The 20,629-nt window shown below is 37.2% G+C and overlaps 1 protein-coding gene across 1 annotated transcript; it reads right to left on the reverse strand.

The window, feature by feature from the left end:
* Window positions 1-3,655: 3,655 nt before the first annotated feature.
* LOC110936706 (cullin-associated NEDD8-dissociated protein 1) lies at window positions 3,656-12,758 on the reverse strand. The gene is made up of 26 exons (XM_022179122.2): window positions 12,600-12,758; window positions 12,248-12,304; window positions 12,005-12,174; window positions 11,709-11,919; window positions 11,458-11,623; window positions 11,258-11,387; window positions 10,908-11,022; window positions 10,676-10,833; window positions 10,479-10,602; window positions 10,303-10,353; window positions 10,154-10,236; window positions 10,010-10,094; window positions 9,836-9,937; window positions 9,672-9,770; window positions 9,425-9,535; window positions 9,121-9,345; window positions 6,738-6,830; window positions 6,539-6,660; window positions 5,795-6,446; window positions 5,546-5,722; window positions 5,307-5,453; window positions 5,057-5,173; window positions 4,745-4,913; window positions 4,295-4,372; window positions 4,064-4,202; window positions 3,656-3,938 (listed from the first exon to the last, which is right to left on the reverse strand). The coding sequence occupies exons 2-26, from the start codon at window positions 12,281-12,283 to the stop codon at window positions 3,842-3,844; spliced, it is 3,657 nt and encodes a 1,218-aa protein (XP_022034814.1). The 5' UTR covers window positions 12,284-12,304; window positions 12,600-12,758; the 3' UTR covers window positions 3,656-3,841.
* Between the last annotated feature and the right edge of the window lie 7,871 nt (window positions 12,759-20,629).

The following is a 20,629-nucleotide window of genomic DNA, read 5'->3' on the forward strand; positions in this document are numbered from 1 at the left end:
AGAACAATGATGAATATGGAGTGGATAAAAGCTTGTGGTGGAGGTCCTTCAATATCTGAGATCACCAACCCTTCTAATATGGCTCCTTACACCTTGTGTGAAGCTTGGATTGTATGAACTTGCAAAGAAAATGGCAGTGGTGTGTGGGGATGGGGTCGGCCGAAAGCTTTAGAGAGGGAGGAAGAGAGTTGAAGTGTGGAAGATGGTGAGATGTCTAGTATACTTATAACTCTCTAAGCTCTATTGTCCAAAGGTTAATGTGTCTTAAGAAGTACCAACATAATCCCATCAAATCCCTAGAAGATTAATTGAGATCTAGTAAAGATTGAATAAATCTTGAGGTTTGGGCCACTATTTGGGCCGTAAATCATAAGGGGGGAGGGGGTTCATGTGTAAATTTGAATGATAAGTGGGTAATTGGTGGAGGTTAAGTGTAAAAGCTAGTGTTTTATACATAAGGTATGTTATATAGTGTGTTAGGGTGTTAGGGAACCATAACTAGTTCAAAAATAATAAAACAATGCTTCTAGCAATATTTTGGTGTTCCGGGTGATGCCCGGTTGTTCGGTTAGATACCGGTTGGTTAAAGTGTCAAGTGATTCCGTTTAGTGATTTTTAAGTACCCTTTTGTGACACTTTTAATTCCCGACACTTAGGAAAGCATACAGGACCATTTTGCCATATTTTTGCATGTTACTAGCATGTTAAAATGCTGATTTTTGATGATTAATGCAGAATTCTGCACTTTGAGTGGGTTTTAGGCACTTTCCGACACTTAAACTATCACCTAGTGTCGCAGTTTTATAGTCCTTACTTCCCTAGACTCCATACTAGTGTAGTACCTTGTCTCTGGCCCTTACGGGGTCTCAAAACACTGTCTGTCTATGTACTGAACATTGTCAGCATGTTTCTGAGTCATCCGCTAACCGTGCTAACTGTGCTTTGTGCATCGTTTACGTCACTAAAGTTTGTACGTGATAAATGATGTGACAGTATGAAATGTGATGCACATGTATGCATGATAAGAAATCAGAAAACAGTTTAAGTCATCAGTTGTGATTAAGCACAGTCATTAAGCATAAATCAATATTAATTAATTGTACGGGCACATGCAATTTTGACGGTTGTCACAATTTATAGGGAGAGTATGATGGTTTAAGTTGGTGCGATGTTGCGATGTGTCGAATGGTCGCCCGGTCGAATGGCCATTCGGTCGGATGGCCATGCGAGCGGATGGTCATCCGGACGGAGGTCCATTCGATCGGATGTCCATTCGGACAGCCGAGTTGTGTTTGTTAGTTTTCCAACTTTTGTTTCGTATGTTAAGCGTTGCGTTGCGTTTAATCGAGTTGCGAGTGGGCGTATAAGCGGGTATGCGTTTCGTTGGTAACCACATAACATTCAAACAATTAATTACACAATTACACACATAATAACTAAAATGTATAGGAAAATCCGCATTTCGAGTTTGCGTTAAGTTTGCGTTGCGATAGCGTTTAGTCTAATCAAGCGATGTAACATGCGATGAATGTGTTTAGATAGTAAGCGTTGTAAACATCGTTTAAATGCGATAACTGCGTTTTGAATAAGCGCTGTAAAAAGCGTTCAAAATATAGTTTAAACCCATTGCGATAATTGAAATCTCGGGAGTACAAGCGATCAAGAATGAATTGACGGTGATTAGTAACGATCCGAAAAGTCGATTGACGGTGATTAGTAACGATCCGAAAAGTCGGGTTGTTACAACATGTGTCCCTGATTCAGTTTTCCTACATAAGGGTATATCAGACAATCCATTCAATCAGCAGAGGGCAAATTAGACAATTCCTTCAATAAGCAGATCACGAGTTCGTTACACCACTATCCCGGTAATTATGAATCGTATCAGTTTAATCGATTGTTGTTTTCAATGGATCCACAGAGCAACACCGCACGAAACACAGATGTTGATTTTGAGGACGTTGAATTCGTCAGTGAGCATTCCAATAGAAATTAATTTCGCATGTTATTATTTAAACAAATCGCATGTTATAAAAAGCATGAAATACAATTTCGCATGTTATACAATTTCACATGTTTAAAATGTCACATGTTTAAAATGTCGCATGTTATAAAATTTCACATCTTTATAATGTCGCATGTTACACAATTTAGCATGTTATACAATTTAGCATGTTATACAATTTAACATGTTATATAGTGTAGCATATTATACAATTTAGCATGTTATACAATCTAGCATATTATACAATTTAGCATGTTATACAATATAGCATATTATACAATTTAGCATGTTATACAATTTAGCATGTTATACAATATACAATTTAGCATGTTATACAATTTAGCATGTTATAAAATTTAGCATGTTATATAATGTAACATGTTATACAATTTAGCATGTTATAGAATTTAGCATGTTATATAATGTAACATGTTATAGAATTTAGCATGTTATAGAATTTAGCATGTTATATAATGTAACATGTTATACAATTTAGCATGTTATACAATTTAGCATGTTATACAATTTCATATTATACATTTTCGCATGTTATACAATTTCGCCTGTTGTTATGAAAACCTAAATTCGCATGTTAGTTACAAGTATTCGATGTTATTTACAAATTCGCATGTTATAGATTTTGTATGTTAGTTACAAGTATTCGCATGTTGGATTTGTGGTCGGTCGTTTTTCTTGCTCTGTTGCTCCCGCACAACTAACATGAAAAATCACATCAAAATTTTTATTATTCTAGTAAGCATTGTTGTCGATTGGGGATATAATACCTCCCAAAGTTGTTGTAGTTGTCATAATCGTCGGATGAACAATCGATTGGATGAAATCGCACCGGCAGACGTCGATTGCAGAAGAGTCGGTTGGAGAAGAAGGTACCGAACGAAACTACCGGGATTTTGATAGAGGAATTTTCAATTTTATCCTTCGCGGTTGGTTTTATGTATATTAATTTGATTAATTTAATTATATAAATTAATTTCCCAGCGTTCAATAGATAGAAGATCGGACGGCTGGGCTTATCGCGTACATAATGTAGGATATATATATGTGGGAGATAATCATGAGAAAACTACATCTAAATGAGAAAACTAGAAAACTAACTAAAAAAGTCTAAAAAAAGCTAAAAACATACCAATTTTTTTTTTACAATTTTTTTAAAAAAAAATCGTTGCTTTTTATACATAAAAAAGTTTTCAAAAAAAAATTGTTGTACTGCACATGGGCATTATATGTGTACTACACATGTGCACTATATCCGTGCACATGTGCAATACAATAAAAAAAAAATTATTATTATTTTTTTTTCCATGCATAAAATATAGCGATTTTTTATAAAAAAAATGTAAAAAAAAAATAGTATGTTTTTTAGGCTTTTTTAGTTAGTTTTTTTGTTTTCTCATTTAAAACTAGTTTTCTCATGATCCATCCCCTATATATATAAACATCAACATGCATGCTACAGCTACGTTAGCGTTTTTTAACGGTTTTACGCTCCTCTGCAACACAAGGTCCGATACTAGTTAATAAGTAATAATAATGATAATAATAATGATAATAATAATAATAATAATAATAATAATAATAATAATAATAATAATAATAATAATAATATATTAATATTAAAATGAAGTTGAGTTGTTAAAACTTGGGTAATTTTTTAGGGATAAATTGGATAACTAACAATGTCATATGTAGCACAAAATAGCTTCTCTTGGTTTCTATTTCTCATCATTCTTCCATTCAAACCCACTAAAAATCACCAAAAAGCTGGATCTGTAAAACCAGAAACCCCAAAGTAAAATCTAACATCTAAAATCATCTTCACTCGTTACGGATTGAACAATATTTCTCCCATATGGACGGCGATTTAGCTATTTCACCCATCAGATTCTTAAATTTATGGCTGCAATCTCCTCCACTGTAAAAAAATATATATATATATGGTTACCTTTTATTCTTAAAAAACGAAAGCCGATTAAAAAAAAAAGTTTAGCACATCATCATTTACAAAACTGAAAACAAATCACTAAAAAAGAGAGATACCTGATACGGTTCAATGATGCAATAGCTCTAAGTGCACTCCGAATCATGTCTTCATTGCGGTCAACTTCTTGCTTTACAGCATCATTTTTAGGTTTGAAGTTAACGGTTTTTTGGAGAGGCTCCACCAATGAATCTAAAACTGTAAGCGTTTGAACCAACCTTAGGATATTAGCTATGAACGAGTGTCTACATGCCCAAACAATAACTAGTTAAAATATATAAACCACTCACCTGCTAAGACAGCTGAAGGACACTTGTCTGCAAGTTTTGAGAGAATAAGATGGCAAGGCATCTTAACATCATAATGATCTGTGTCATGAAGACGCATATCAACATTATTCAGAGAGTAATTCTTGAGTACGTGGTAAAATAGATGGGTCAATATTGCAAGGGTCGTTTCAGGTTCACCCGAAACACTTTTTGTCCAAATATTATGAATATTTAGGGTTAAATAAGATCACAAAGGTATTTGAATAAATTTATTTAGGAGGATTAACACATTAATGATATGCTCCGGGCGACTTACGAGGAAATTTGACCTGTTACCTTTTTAAGAGCCGTTAAAGATAAAAACATATTGACCCATTGATACGTCGAGTCAAAACTGTCAGCTCTAGCTTGTGATAAATTGTGGGTTCAATTGCTACAACTATGGTTCATAATCTATTACAATGAACTCACCATCAAGTCCAGATTTAAGGTAAGGCACAATGAAAGACGAAGGGTTCAACTGATCAAGGCAGTTATCAAGCAATGTATCTACGCATTCAAATGCTGCTTTCCTCAACTCAAGGCCATCATCAACGGTATGCTTAAAAGGACCAAGGTCCACTGTTCGAATCAGTTCTTTCTGCACAAACATTATGGGGAAAGTCGACACTTAATAGTCAATACATATATGCACCAATAATGTTTTCAATGTAGAAATTATCAAAAGAGAGCTTATTTTGGGGGGTTTCTATCACACATATCAAAAGAAAATATAACAATTACCTTAATAACTGTCTGGTCATAAAGAAGTGGTAAAAGTTCAGGAAGAAGGCCCTTGATGAGATTTGGCTTGTTGTGGCCAGCTGTGCTTAAAGCCAAAACAGCTGCACGCCTAACATGCTGCCCAAATTCATTCATTAAAAATTGAAAGATCAACTATATGAATTGTTGGACCACACATACAGGGTTTTTTTTTTTTTTAATATAACTCAAAACTCTACAACTCTTGAAGTATTATCTTTGTTAAACTCACCCGATCCTGATCCTTGATAAGCATAAGGAATGAGGAAATCTCTGGGTACAAGACCGAATCGATCTTCTCTGGTCGTTCAACAATAGAATACTTCACAGCAACAGCAACAGTTGCTCTGGTAAATGCAGCAGGACTGGTCGTTCTCTCCTAGAGAAATATATACATTTCTTTCAACATTAACTTGAGCAAGCGACAAACCTGACCACCCGTAGAACTTCATGAAACATTTATAATATTACCTTGAGGGCAGGAACAAGTTTTGAAGGCTTGATGAGAGCAATTTTTCCGAGACACTCGGCTACCACATTGCGGACACCCTCTTCCTCACTTTCACAGTGGTTAAATAGTAAGTTGAGTATCTTTTCAACGCTAGAATCCTGAAATTCGGCTTTATCTACAGACTGTCTCACTATCACCTGCAAAGGAGATAATGAATAATCATATTGCGAGTGTGTAAGGCATCGGAATTAAGATCTATCTAAACTAACCTCTTTCAAAGAATGGAGCAACAGATATTGTTTTTTCTGCTGATTATCTATTTGGTTAAGAATAAATGGCAAATACTTGGGCAGATTGCCGACTGCAATATTGCCAAGTGCATACGAGGCTGCAGATTTGATCTCTTCAAAGGGAGACTGAAAGGATCCAATAACTATGTTTTCTATGTGTGCATGTGAACTCAAATCTTTTCTTCTCCCAATTTCACCCAAACATAGCAAAGCAAGGTGGTGTTTGGCGGAGCTAATAGTGGTGTTATCATCTTTTAAGATCTGTGTGAGCATGTTGACTGTAGATGAAGATTCGTGATCACCTGCAGCAAGGCAGAGGACAGCAACACACTGGGCTATGGAAAACAAAGCCTGTTTAGCAATAGCGCCTCCTGATTGAGGAGGAGATGGTTTAGCGGTGGAAAGAAGAGACTCCAGCAGAGCATCAAAACTGGTGTTGGCGGAGTAAACAAGAGTAGCAAAAAAGTTCTGCAAAGCCAAAAGGGCCTGGCCTTGAAGCAATGAACTTTTGACTAATGCCAAGGCCTGGGGAAGAACTTTATTTCTCACAGCCAAACCAACAGACCTCCTGTCTGACATCAACGTACAGCACAGTTCAAGGGCAAGAGCCGTCATATGCAAGTCTGTATCACTGCTAATCAAACATATATCAATTCTCTAATATACATTATTATTAACCTGAGATTAAAGAAAAAAAAAATGATATTACAAACGCCGGCCAACCTGATCAAAGTTGAAAGTTCCACAATGATGACTTCATAAGCAGCAGAGCCAATTTTATCACCATATGCAACAATTAGTGTGTTTAAAGTACCCAATGTTGCCTGCCTTAATGCTCGATTAGCCTATTTTCCAAAAATAGAAAGAACCATCACTAAACTTTTTCGCTAAAGGAAGTACAATACTGGTGTTTCTTTCTTACCTTGCGTAGAAATGCAGTTAACTCCACAATCACATGCTCTAGTACACATGAAAGGTCTAAGTGCAGCGGAGATGCAGCTATCACTGCAAAAGCCTGAAAACCGCAACAAGGATCAGAGACACAAGTTTACACACTTGCGTACTTAGCATATTATACAAATCAAACCTCTTAACCTATTATAAAAAGAGATATACAGTCTTTAACACTTGAGAAGGGTCTGTAAGTTTATCAAAGAAAAAAGAAAATATAACAGGTAATGGTGCTTCCAAGAGAACCGCCATGACTCATGATTCCTACTAGAAAGCGGGTGTCAGAATATATTTGGGTTAGGCTCCATTAGGGTTTCATAATCATGTCAATATATATACTATACATTATAACACTTTTATACACACTCAACATATATATACAATTACTGTTTTTACCTTCACAGAGGGAAAGGTAGATTTATCATATTTGAAGAACGGGGATATGTATGTCTACTGAAGTTTCATTGATCCCTTCACTATATCATTTTTGGTTGTTAACTAGATAACTGATAATCAAGTATTCACTAACTCATACAAACATGTATGTATATGGACCGAAACTAATGATCTACCTAAGTGTGACAATTTTATCTAATATATTCATATTCACTTATCAAAGCTAAGTCAGGTATCAGACTGCCAATGTTGGCTGAGAGTCATAAAGCAAGGAGATAAAGAATGGCACAGTATAACACAACAGCAATACCCTTGGTTTAAAAAGTGTGAGGTGCTCCAAGGCGTTCAAGTCTCGAAAGCCAAGATGCGAGGCAAGAGCTTCACGTACACGAGGCACTAGGTATTCATATAAAATTTATAGTTTAAAGATAATACGTACTACATTGTTAAAATCTTCAAGCACCCACAATGTAGATGACCAAAAAAAATACATACAATTTGATATACAAAGAAACTCTATGTGCAATCAAACAAGCTATATGTAGAACTGAAGTAGCTCAAGAAAACAAATACACAGTAAAAAAGCTTCATGTACAACCTAAAAGACTTTATGTATAAATCTAAGAAGCCTTATTTGAACTGAAACCTAAGACGCAACAATTTAGAAAAGTATATGTGCAACCTATAAAGGCTGAAAAAAACAGTAAGAAACAAATTTAACAAAAAAAAAATAAGGAGAGTCAGAAAATGGGCTATTACTTGATAATATATATATATAAATATATATGCCTGTAACACATTAACAGGGCCTCACCTCCTACCCCTTTATTTAAACTTAGAGCACTAAATCATAGTTGTCGATAGCGAATAGCGACAAATAGCGACAAGGCACCTATAGGCTACGTAGCGAATAGCGACAAATAGCGACGGCTATTTTATAAATAGCGATTACACTAGAAAAAGAATTTTGAAAATTTTTACATGTATATTACATCAAAATACCCTTGTATATATGCTATTTTATATGTATATTTAACAAAAACTAATAGTTAGCAGCAAAAGTTTAGGACTTATATGTTGGAAGTTTTGGGTGTGTGAATGAAAGTCAAAAAAGGTGGTAAATACTTTGTCCCACATTGGTGTGTGAACAAAGTGAGTAGTTGCTTATAAGGTAAAGTATTTACTACTCCATTGTAGCTTTATGACATGTTTTACCACAAGTCCTACCCGCGCGTAGGGGGGTGCAAAAAATGAGTTTCTGATCTGGAATTTAATTGAACTCGTGCGTGCCCGCTCCGAAAACCCGGGCCTGCTTTGCACCATTAACCTTCGTTTTTGTATTAAAAAATGCTGCAACATCAAATCAAAAAAAAAAAAAAAAAAAAACCTTAATTGTCGCTAACTTCGCTATTGATCGCTAAGGCCCATATAGCGACACTTGGTCGCATGGCTACATAGCGGTCACTATAGCCGCTATTAACAATTAGTGACTAAATCTTAGCATTCTAAAGAGAAAACAGGCGCCGCTTTGAAAATACATTGAAAAAATGAAGAGAGAGAGAGCTCTCAACAACTCAACTATGGAACTCGCAATAACTCAGCTATGGAGCTCACATCTCTGACTGAAACATCAGATGTACGCAAAGTGCCACCAGTTCATGTAACCACATTTTTTCAGCCATGGTAACGCACCTGAGCCATGCCTTTTAAAACTAAGGTAATACCTTACTTTTACAGCATGAAAAATCAATAAGCTATGAAAGTCTTAAACTTGATCTTCAGCTTAACCATCATGTCCATTTAACAATAGTAGAGCTATTTCTAAATAACCAGTTTGTCTTTACAGTAGCGACAGACCTTTTACAATTTTAAATTGTTGCAGCAAAATGACAATTAGTATAAGCTAAAATAAATATGACAATACTTGTGGAGAACTTAATTTTGGCAGTTAAACAAACCTTGACAGCAGTAAGTCGTGTTATCTCATTTCCCATTCGATCCACAAGAACAGGAAGGCATGCAGGTAATTCTGCCGTGAGGTAATCACCAAAAGTGGAAACAACAAGCCCCATACAAGAAATAGCACATTCCTTAACCTCCTGGTCTTGATCTTGGTTCGTCAAACGTGACATGATGGCATTATATATTGGATACACATAGGGTTTGAAATCAAAATCAGACACCTGAACAGCCCGTATATAACCTCAGAAAGGAAAAAAATCAATATTTAAAATCGAAACGAAAAAAAAAAACAGACAAAACCTTAATGTCTGGGCGCACAACTCGAACAAGTTCCCCGCATACTCTTAGTGCCTCAGCTGTAACTTTGTAATAGCGTTCACCAACAGCAGCTAATACAGGAGCAGAAATAGCCTAAACATACGAAATACAATATAAATCATTCACATGAAGTTAGATACAGCATAAACATATATCAATTTTTTTTTCAGTCCTAACAACTAATTGCATGGAAAAAAAAAATTAAGATCACTTTGATAAAAAGCATTACCTTGATGTATGGATGAAAAACGGCTGGAGAATGTGAGGCCAAAACTAATCTTGTAAATACAAGAGCCTCGATCTTGAGGTTTGAGGTTGAGGATGTGTCCTGGAGAAAGGATATGGTTGAAACAACAATAGCAAATAGAAATAGAATTGCAAGATTTCCCTTACACAAAGTGCTTTCTCTATTCCAGGAATGAGGGATCTAATGTGGTCAGCAAGGCAGTCAGGCAAAACAACAACAAGCTCTTTCAGAACCGAAAACGCACCAATCTGAAGATAAAACCATTATGAGGAAAGGAAACAATCAACCGCTTACAAAACAAACAATAAACAATCAAGTACCTTTGTCTTAATAGACTTTTCACGCAGCTGCCTATTGATAGATTTAACAACCTTGGGTACTTCTTGCTTCAATGACCATCTGGGGCTACAATAACATTAACTTTCAGGTTTAGCCTATGCTATAAATAAAAGCAACTTGCCTACCTTAATTTGTCCGCATCAACCTGCCCATTTGTGACATTTCCAGTTTGACGTAGCAACTCAATGAAAGTGTTAAAAACATCCATCTGCAGAATACAAAATCACTAAGTTAAACATGTCATGATAAACAGGGAAGTAAGTTTGCAGTTTACCTTCACGTTTTCTTCCCTCTCTTTGAACCGATCAACCAACTTCGGACAAGCCTGCATGACATAAGCCATTTACATATGCATAGTGTCTATAAGTACATCTATAGCTTCAATATTAATGTCCTCGGGAAATTGTCAAAGTACTAAAATACACTTCTAAAATATAGAAGCCGTATAACCTCATCATATAGATTTGAGAGCATCTCAGGACGAGAAACAATTAGTGCTGCCAGGCATTTTGCAGCAGCTCTTCGAACCTTCCAGCTAACATCCTCGTCGTCTGTATATTCATTCGTACTATCACTGCAAATCAACCAAACATGATAGATAAAACTAAAATTTATCAGTGAGAACCTAGATAAGAAGAAAAACATACTCATCATCCTCATCATCATGGACTTCATCATCAGTGTCCTCCTCCATGTTATCAGTGAAATTGGGATCATAACTAAGATATTCCAAAGCCAGATGTAAAATTTCCTTACAGTAAGGGGATATGTCCCGAGGGCATCTAAGTAGAAAACTTTCCAGAGCCTGCACCACAAGCATATTCTACTTTAAAAATTAAAGAGAAAATAGAAACAAAAGGGCATAGCCAGATCCAATACCTGCAAGCTATACTCACGAAGCTCCTCGTCATTCTCTGATGCATTCATGCAATATTCATTTAGAACTGGAACTGTATCTCCAAGATGTGGACCAAACCGATAACCCACAGCACGGCTAACACAACAAAATATCATAATTCATCAACAATATAACGAGTGATGCGTATAAATGAACAGTTGCACACAAACAAAAATGTAAAACAGCACAGCTTAGGGGATCTTCGATAGATATTTGCAGAAACAAAGCTAATACAATGGAATGCAAAATATGGACTAATGAATTAATAGCCAAATCTCTATTTAGGTTGCACAAAAGATATACTACTGTAAGAAAAATACGAAAGGTATACCTTAAAGCCCCAATCATCTGAATGTTTGTACGCGTCATTTCAGGTTTTGCTCCCTTGTTCTGTAAAAGCCGAACAACTTCATTTGTGGCCTTGGCCAACAAGTCATCTGACAGGCTTGATGCCAGGGAAGCTATATATAATGCAAAGATATTTAGTTAGAGAAATACTTGTACATCAGGAAGCAATCTGACTTAACTTACCTATACATGATACTGTCTTCTTTCTTACACTGGCTTGATTGGAACTTAACTGAGGCAATAGGGCCTTTAACATATCCTCATGATCTGATGTCATCAAATTACCAAATTTATGCAGGATATCACATAAGATATCAAGGCATTCACATTTTATGTCTGTCTTCATTGCCTGGGAAAAGAAAAGAAAAGAAAAGAAGAATATGTTAGATATGTCTTACTAGCATGTGAGGGAGGATTCAAGGTAAGTAACTCACAGGGCTTGTAATTCCTCCAAGCAACTTTGGAGAAACTGAAACAAGAACTGATTGTGCAACAGATGAGGTAGGAACTTCAGAAAAAATGGTCTTGAGAGCTATGCTTGCAATGTCACGATGCTGATCTTTCCCATTAAGCAGTTTATTACATAGCTTATCAGTCATCTCCAGTACCTGGGCCTCGTGGATTTTTTTAACGAGTGGGGCAAGACTAGAATAGAAAACAAGTTTAAAAGTGAATAAGAAAGAATAGCTAACAGTAAGTAGCAAGGAAGGAAGGAAGGAAGATGTCAAACCATTTAATGGCCAGTCCAGAAACATCACCAGCTGCATCATCAAGCTGCTGTAGAACAATATTGGACAATCTCACCTCAAGCTCATTGTCAAGTTTAAACCCCTCTTTGTTCAGTTCATTCAATAGGTCAGACGTTGCCATATATCTGTAATCTTTGTCCTTCCCCGTCATCTGCATGAGCCAAATATTGTTGTATCAATTCTAAACCGCTTTCACAGGTATTATGGAGTCCATAGCTACTTACCTTCTCCAGGATAGCAGGTATGGATGAATTTGCCATCTAAATTGCTTTTTTAGATACCTGATATACATACAAAAGAGATAAGTATATGCTAGCTTGCTTGCTTGCTTGCAAGTAAATTAGTATGTATGCAATGACTCTGGTGAAAATAAGAAAACGAATCTAATTCATTGCAATGGTTGGTATGAGGCAGATCTCATAATGCCTATTGTTAAGACAAAGCACAGTCAAGAATCCTTAGCAGAACCAAGTATTGGCTTTCACTTGAATCGAAAACCAAAGCAATCTCATTGTTCCCAATTAAACAGACATGGATTTCAAACAAAGAAAAAAACCTAGTGAATGAATCACTTACAGCCGCAGTGAAGCGTAGCTTTATGTCGTCTTCGATTTCGATCGGAATAACCTTTCCCAATACGACGATGGGACTGCTTTCAACCCAATGTTTCTTATGTGTCGCTACAAAATTCTCTTCTATGCTATTTAACCACTAAGATAACAAGAGCCAGTTTGCAGAGTATTAAAATTTAGGGATTTTTCGTCAAAATATATAGGTTAAACCCATAGCTTCTTTTCGAGTTTTACAAAATAATAATATTTTATTATTTAACAATTGTTTCAAAGTTTAAACCCTAGATAATTCTTGAGATGGATAAGAAATTTGAATAAAAAAATCACTAAAGTTGACCTGGATCATGACTACTGGTTCATTAGAGTTACACCATTAACTCTATTTTACTGATATCACAACAAGTTGTCGTCACCTTGACCGCCACTTTAGCTGACACCACCTTCGCTAGTCGATTGTCATCACCGTTGTTTGTCGTCTGCCACAACTCCCAGTCGTCGTTGAATTGGTTGTTACCTTAGTCTCTATCTTCCACACGTTGTGTTGCCTCGGGTTTGCAAGTAACAGACTAAGGTCAATTTTGTGGTTTTGATTAGGGCGGTTTATGGAGAAACACGAAAAGAGTTTCGTGTTTGTCTCGTGAGTGGTGGAACAAAACAAGACAAACCAGATTCAGCTTTGTTCATGTGGAGTTTTCGTATATGGATCTAGAAAGCACGTCGCTGTCTCACCATGTCTCGGAAAAGTTATAGTTTACTATAACCGGTTAAGATACGCGTTTTTTGAAACATCATGTGGTTGTATTTTGGTTTTATTGTTTTTCGCATATGGACTTCTAGTTGGTGTTCTATAGTTAGTCAAGTGTCGTTCATATAAAGTCTCCTGCTTCATTCTGTTTTGTATAGTTTTATATTTTAAACCCATGTTTGAACTAAATAGTGGTATCAGAGCCTGTTTTACGAAACTCTAAAATCAAATCGGTTTGGCAAATTGATTGCTATCTTTACGTTTGTCAATGATGATGTTGTGTGTTACAGATCAAGTTGTTATCCCATATGGTTGTTTAATTTTTGTTAAGTTGTATTTTTTTCGTTCGGTTGTATTTTGTATTTTTGTTGTTTTGGGAGCCTTGTTGTAACAGTTAAGTTATTTTAAATCATTGCAATTTAAATTAAAACTAGAATGAGATAAGATTCAAGACGGAAATGCAAAGAACAAAACCGGTGAAAAGAAGGACGACACGCAAACAAGATGGAGATCTTGAAGCAAGTGGGAGCAGATTCAAGAAACACTAAACGATTAATTTTAATCAATTATTAATCAACCGTGCAATACACATGTTTTTTAAACATAACTTTTTGTTACTAATCATATGACATTATACTTATTAACCTGTGTATTACACGGGATTGTAACCTAGTATTAAACGAAGCAAACCATGAACTTTTAAAAGTAACATTAAATTGGATTTAATTATTCGAAAACTCACAAGATTAATAAAAGAGGTTATCAAGAGATAAAATACACACGTTACCTAATACTAGTATGGTGTCCGCGCGATGCGGCGGGGATGACACTTTACATTGCGACACCGCATGATGCGTGGGGGCAACACTTTGCATTGTGGCACTCGTTTCTACTTCTTAAATCATCTTATTTAAACACATATATTATAATTTTCAAAATACTTCATTTGCGATCATAATCTACACATTAATTTTTTATTATAAAAGATAAAAAATGGACAAAAAGTCCAACCCATAGTTATTAAACAAAATGACACATTTAAACCCAAACTTGCTTTGACCCGTTACTCTGGTACAAAGAAGGAAAGAGAGAAACCTGGCGGATTGAGTTGGGCTAACTGTAGTTGGTTGGGGTGTTGAAATAAGTCTCGGATTCAGGTATTCAAGTACAAAGATCCTTGTATGTAAGTACGAGATATAAGATAAAGACATAAGGATACAATTGAAGGTGATTATAGGTAGTACATATATTTTACGAAAAAACAAGAAAAGTGCACTAAGTACTTTGAATTTCAACTGCTTCCCGATCCCGCCACATCCAATTAGTCAATCAACATAAAGGCTAGATAACTGTAGCTTTCAACAATGTGGGTCTGACTTATAACTGAAATATCATATTATTAGTAACTCATTTTTATAAAAGTAGATACATCTAGCACAATGCTCTTATGGACTACACGAGTTTCAGATACAACCTCATGCATAAAGAACTACCAAAGATGAACCAACTCATAACAAATGTTCACATCAATGACCTTTCGGGAGTACAAAAACAACCATAGAATACCAAGACATTTTAAAAAGGAAAAAAAAAACTCTAAAATACCCCACCATTATATCTATACAATAGAGAACAAATATGAAAATAAGTAAATTAGAAAAAAAAAATACTCAAGATAAAAACAAAATTACATGATTACAGTATCTGTTGAACATGGGTTGGCTACTGGTTGTCTTGAAATGGTTTAATTTCAGGGGCGGATCTAGGCTGGGTTCAACGGGTTCACATGAACTCACTCGATTTTAAATTGTTAATAGAAATGCTATTAAATAATAAGGGATGAACCCATAAATAACATCTGGGGATTAACCCGTTAGTAAAATTGATGACTAGCGCAATGGGTAAGTTGTCTCCTTATAGAGCTGACATAACAAGTTCGAATCTTGTTTGGAGCTTTTTTTATTGTTTTTTTAAATTACCCTCACACCCATCTGAAACCAGGTAATGAGCTCCAACTTTTACATAGGTAATGAGCTCCAACTTTTATATAATTTAGACATCTCTTTTTTTTTTTGGATTTTTGCTTTTCGAATTAGTTCTGTATCTTATGAACTTAATGGCAAATGGATTGTTAGTAGTGTAAGCTTTGTTCTTTCAAGTTGCCACAAAATTCTTATTCAGTTATCTTAACCCAAAGATCATGTACAATTAAACACACATAGTGGTACAAACAGAGGAAACTGTTGTTTTATTCAAGAAGATTGTATCTATTCTTGATGATGGTTAAACTCATTCATGATTAAGAAAATTCAAAAAACCTCAGAACTTGATTCTCCTAAACATAATTCAGGATAACCCCACGATTTAAGAACCACCACTCAGTTGCACCGACCCGGAATTTTTACGTCCGGCTATATGAAACTTACCCGACCCGAACCGTCGAACCGACCCGAATTTTTTATGTCCGGTTATATGAATTAGAGCATCTAAAAACAATGAACCCACTGGAAAAACTCCTGGATCCGCCACTGTTTAATTTCACTACCTGTCCCAAAAAAAAGGTTGGTTACACTTTTTAGTTTGTTAAAGAGGAAAAGCTATAATTGATCAATTTGTTAATAATGATAACAAATACCATTTTCTGAATGGATGTCTGATGCGTGTGTAGTGTAATATATTTTAGATATATATTTTAAGCCCTTTTTACACTTTTTAGCCAAGTTTTAAATTTATAAAACACGATATTTACTAACACTAAACACACATATGGGGCAAGTGCACCCATCGTGGACGTAGTATAGTGTTGGTAAGATACCGAGGTCGTCCAAGGACACAAGAGCTTTTAGTACCGGTTTATCCTCAACGTCTAATCAAATCAAAATGTTGAAAAAGATTTTTTAAACTAAGAAAATAAAACTAACTAAATGCTGAAAAATAAAATAAAAATAAAAACAGATAGACAAGATGAATCACTTGGATCCGACTTGTGTGTTAGTATAACCTTTGATTATTTTCGCACTTTTGCACTTGTTTAAGAGATTATCTTAGTTATTGTAGTAGGCCCCTCTTTTGAAGGCGACGTCACCCTCAACCCAGTAATTTGAGTCAGCAAGGATACAATCCTAAAGGGTCGGATTATTGAAAGATAATTAATTAAGTTATTAATGCAAATTATGGTAGGCCCCTCTTTTGGAGGTGACGTTACCCTCGACTAAGTAGTCTGAGTCAGCAGGGATACAGTCCTAAATAGCCAGGTTATAGTATTAATAGTAGTTAACTTATGAGGGGATCAAAGAGTTTGGACCCCCGCCATCCAATACCTTTGGGTATTGAAGGAGGTCCTACTAAATTTGACCCAGGTCCCTTGCAGGACCTCTAAACGCTGAACAAGGGCAAGACCCTTACCAATCCGTTCCCTTAACCCCCGACTAGGTAGCCAACATACCTCCATATAGACCGTGGAGATATGAATGGTGAAAATCTTTTATTTTATATAGACAGTAAAATAATGCCAAGACACCACGGACAAACGATAAGGAAGAATCACCTTCAACATAAGCAACTAGTTATTAAAGTCATTAATACAAAACCAATTAAGAAGTGCAAAAGATTAAAAATAAAAAGTATTATACTAAACACTTGTCTTCACCAAGTGATGTAAGAGACTTAGGCAAACATGGCCTTGATTGTCAAGAACTCTTACGATCAATCTTGGATCCCGAGACGACTCACACACTCTATGATGGACAATGGATGATGGTGGTGGATGATGGTGTTGTGATGGTGGTGGGTGGTGGATGAAGTGTAAGAGAGGTGGTGTGCCAAGGGATGAGTTGCAATGAATCCAAGCACTCCTATTTATAGGCTGAACAGAGGCCTGGGCACGGCCCCGTGTCCGCTGGGCACGGCCCCGTGTCCGCTGGGCACGGCCCGTGTCCGCTGGGCACGGCCCCGTGCCTGTCTGACACTATCTCTCTTCATTAATTATAATTCGCAATTACAATTAATGCGCTTGCAGTACTTTGGGCACGCCCCCGTGTTCACTAGGCACGGCCCCGTGGTGAGCAATAGAAGCTTCTACAAGTTTGTCTTTTCTGCTGCTTCTTGTGCATGGCCCCTGTGGGCTCGCCATCAACCCGCTCCTGCTCCTCCTCCAACCTCCTAGTCCATATCCTCATCGCTGTCATCACCTCCGTCCCCATGACCCGCCATATACTCCCGGATGTTCCCGATGTCGTCTTGTATATCGGTGATGCTTCGCTCAATAGCCCCGACCCGGTGATATGTATTGTTGGCAAGGTTGTAGGTGTTCCTGGTGCACATGAGGTTTTCCTGCAAAAGATCATGTAAACTTTGAAGGTTAGGAAAACCGCCTCCTTGGGAGGAGGATTGCCCCGGATCACCATGGGGTTGATACTGGTAGTGGGGAGGTGGAGCGTGAAGGACTAGGGCCTCCTGTGGGTTCCATGCATAGCCTTGCATCCTTTGAAAGCTTACTGACCCGTCTTCCGCTTCATAAATTAAGTTCATGGCGCGGCAAATGCGTATATCAACTCGTTCCGACCATGGGCTCCTTTCAAAGGACCTAGGAATGTGCGTGAAGTGCTTGAAGAGGCGGTACACCGATCCCCCAAAGAAGATAGGGGTTGGTGCACGAGCAAGGCGGTTCAGATGCATATTTCGAAGCAGGAGATATGGAACATCGAGGGCCCTCCGGTTGTGGATGCAGTGAAGGACTACCAAATCTTTTTACCCAATAACACCGCTACTGTCGTGTCGCTGACTAAGAGAGTAAGTGAGGAGCCTATGGATGTAGCGATAAAGCGGATCCCTCAGCTTAGTACTCTTTGTGCTGCTCGGGTTGTAGTGCCCTTCACCGATTTGGGCCCATGCGGCTTGACGCTCATTTTCATCCAGATCTCACAATCCCCCGGTGTTTTCCTCATTTCCTGAATCTTCTTCCGTATACAGTCCCACTATTGCCCCAAACTGCGCCATAGAGATCGAGTACCTTGTCCCACCACATCGAAATGCAACCCCCTCATTGTCAAACGGGTCACACCTTGAAGTGAAGGTGAAAGTACTGTAGAATTCCATAGTGCATTGATGTACCGAACGAAGTCGAGTGGTCAAGGCAACCCTTAGTGGTCCGGTAACAAGGTTGTTGAATCGGTCGAGCTGGTTCACCAAGGTTAATAGGTCCGTGCACGCTTGCCTCGGGTATTCCTCGGGCCTTGTTTGAAGTATTTCATATCTAGCCCTAGCATCGAGCTCTGTGGCATTGACTCTTGTGAACTTCGCCATCTGCAGGAATACACAAAAAGTTAGCGTGAAACGATAAGATTCTCGGTGAAAAACTGCAAACAGTTAGCTGGACACGGCCCCGTGTTCAGCGGGCACGACCCCGTGTCCAGGCGTCTGTTACTCAAAAACTTCATTTTTCGTCCCGGTCCCGAAAATCTGAAAATTTTTGGCCAAGTAGGTGCGGTTTTCCCCGAAAATGAAACCCCAATTGCCGTTTTTTCCCAAAACAACCCGTTTACCCCTTCAATTTTATCTTTTTCGGTTCAAAAACAAGGGTTTGAGGTTTTTATGAGAAATCGAGCAAATCTATCAACAATATAAGTGTATTTACTTCCCATTACACTAATCTAAACTAATACTAACAGATTATTTCAAAAATTTGAGGTTCGATCCGGATGAACTTCAAGAACCCTAGATTTTTCCCAAATTTTTGATGTTTAACTACATGCAAGTAACTAATCTAACTACTAATGATGATAGAATCATACCTTGATGTTGTTAGATCTAGTGGTAACGTCGAAAATCTGCAGAAAATCGCCTCGGACCAGAGCTTTTTCGGGGAAACGGGGCGTGTGGAATGATGTAACTGTTATGAAAAGAGGGTTTTATCCCGACAGTTGCGTCGACACGACCCCGTGCCGAGCAAAATTTTTTAATTTTTTTTTATGTGTGCTCGTGTGAGTGCCCGTTTTTTCCCGAAAACATGGTTAGAAGACTTACCGGTTTCGATGTATACTCACTTGTCCGTAAAATACCAGGTATGATGTGGATGCTTTTTATTCGTTGACCGTTTGAAGCAAGATCTCTTCTTCCTCATCCTCAATGGATCCTTGATAGAGTTTTAGCCGTTGGCCATTGACTTTGAATGGAATCCCATTTCGAGCTTTAATTTCTACTGCACCGTGAGGAAAAATATGGGTGATGGAAAAAGGTCCTGACCACCTAGATTTTAGTTTACCTGGAAATAATCGAAGTCGAGAATTAAACAACAGAACTTGGTCTCCTACTTGAAATTCATTAGGTTTAATATATTTTTCGTGTAAATTTTTCATTCTTTCCTTATAAATTTCAGAGTTAGAGTATGCAAAATTCCTTAGTTCGTCTAATTCATTTATTTGACAAAATCGATTTTTACTTGCAGTTTCTAAGTCTAGGTTTACATTTTTTATTGCCTAGTAGGCTTTGTGAGCTATTTCTACTGGCAAATGACAACTTTTTCCATAGACGAGCTTAAATGGGGTTGTGCTTATAGTGGTTTTATAAGCTGTCCGAAAGGCCCATAAAGCATCATCTAGTTTATCAGCCCATTCCTTTTTATTTAAACCTACGGTTTTTTCAAGTATTCGTTTTAAACCTCTGTTAGTCACTTCGGCTTGTCCATTTGTTTGAGGGTGATATGCTGTTGAGACCCGGTGATAGACCCCATATCTTGTTAAGATTTTTTCGAGTTGGTGATTGCAAAAATGGGTACCCCTATCACTTATCAAAGCTTTAGGTATTCCAAAACGAGAGAATATTTTTTTCAGAAATTTTACCACTACTCTTCCGTTTGTTGGGAGAGCTTCGGCCTCGGCCCATTTAGACAAGTAATCAACCGCCACAAGTATATATTTGTTTCCTTTTGACGGTGGGAAGGGTCCCATGAAATTGAGTCCCCACACATCAAAAATTTAACAAACGAGAATGTCGTTTTGAAGCATTTCGTTTTTGGAAGAAATATTACTTGATCTTTGGCAGGCATCAGATGTCTTTACAAGATCTTGCGCATCTTTGTAAATTGTTGGCCAATAAAATCCTGAATCAAATACCTTTCGTGTGGTACTAGCGGCACCATGATGTCCTCCATATGGACCTTCATGACAATGGCGGAGAATTCTACCTGCTTCGCCACCATGGACACACCTTCGGATGAGTTGGTCAGCACACATTTTTGAAAAGATAAGGGTCTTCCCAAAAGTAATGCTTTACATCCTTTGGTGACTATA

The sequence above is a fragment of the Helianthus annuus genome, chromosome 4 (assembly GCF_002127325.2).
Source record: "Helianthus annuus cultivar XRQ/B chromosome 4, HanXRQr2.0-SUNRISE, whole genome shotgun sequence".
Classification (NCBI taxonomy): Eukaryota; Viridiplantae; Streptophyta; class Magnoliopsida; order Asterales; family Asteraceae; genus Helianthus; species Helianthus annuus.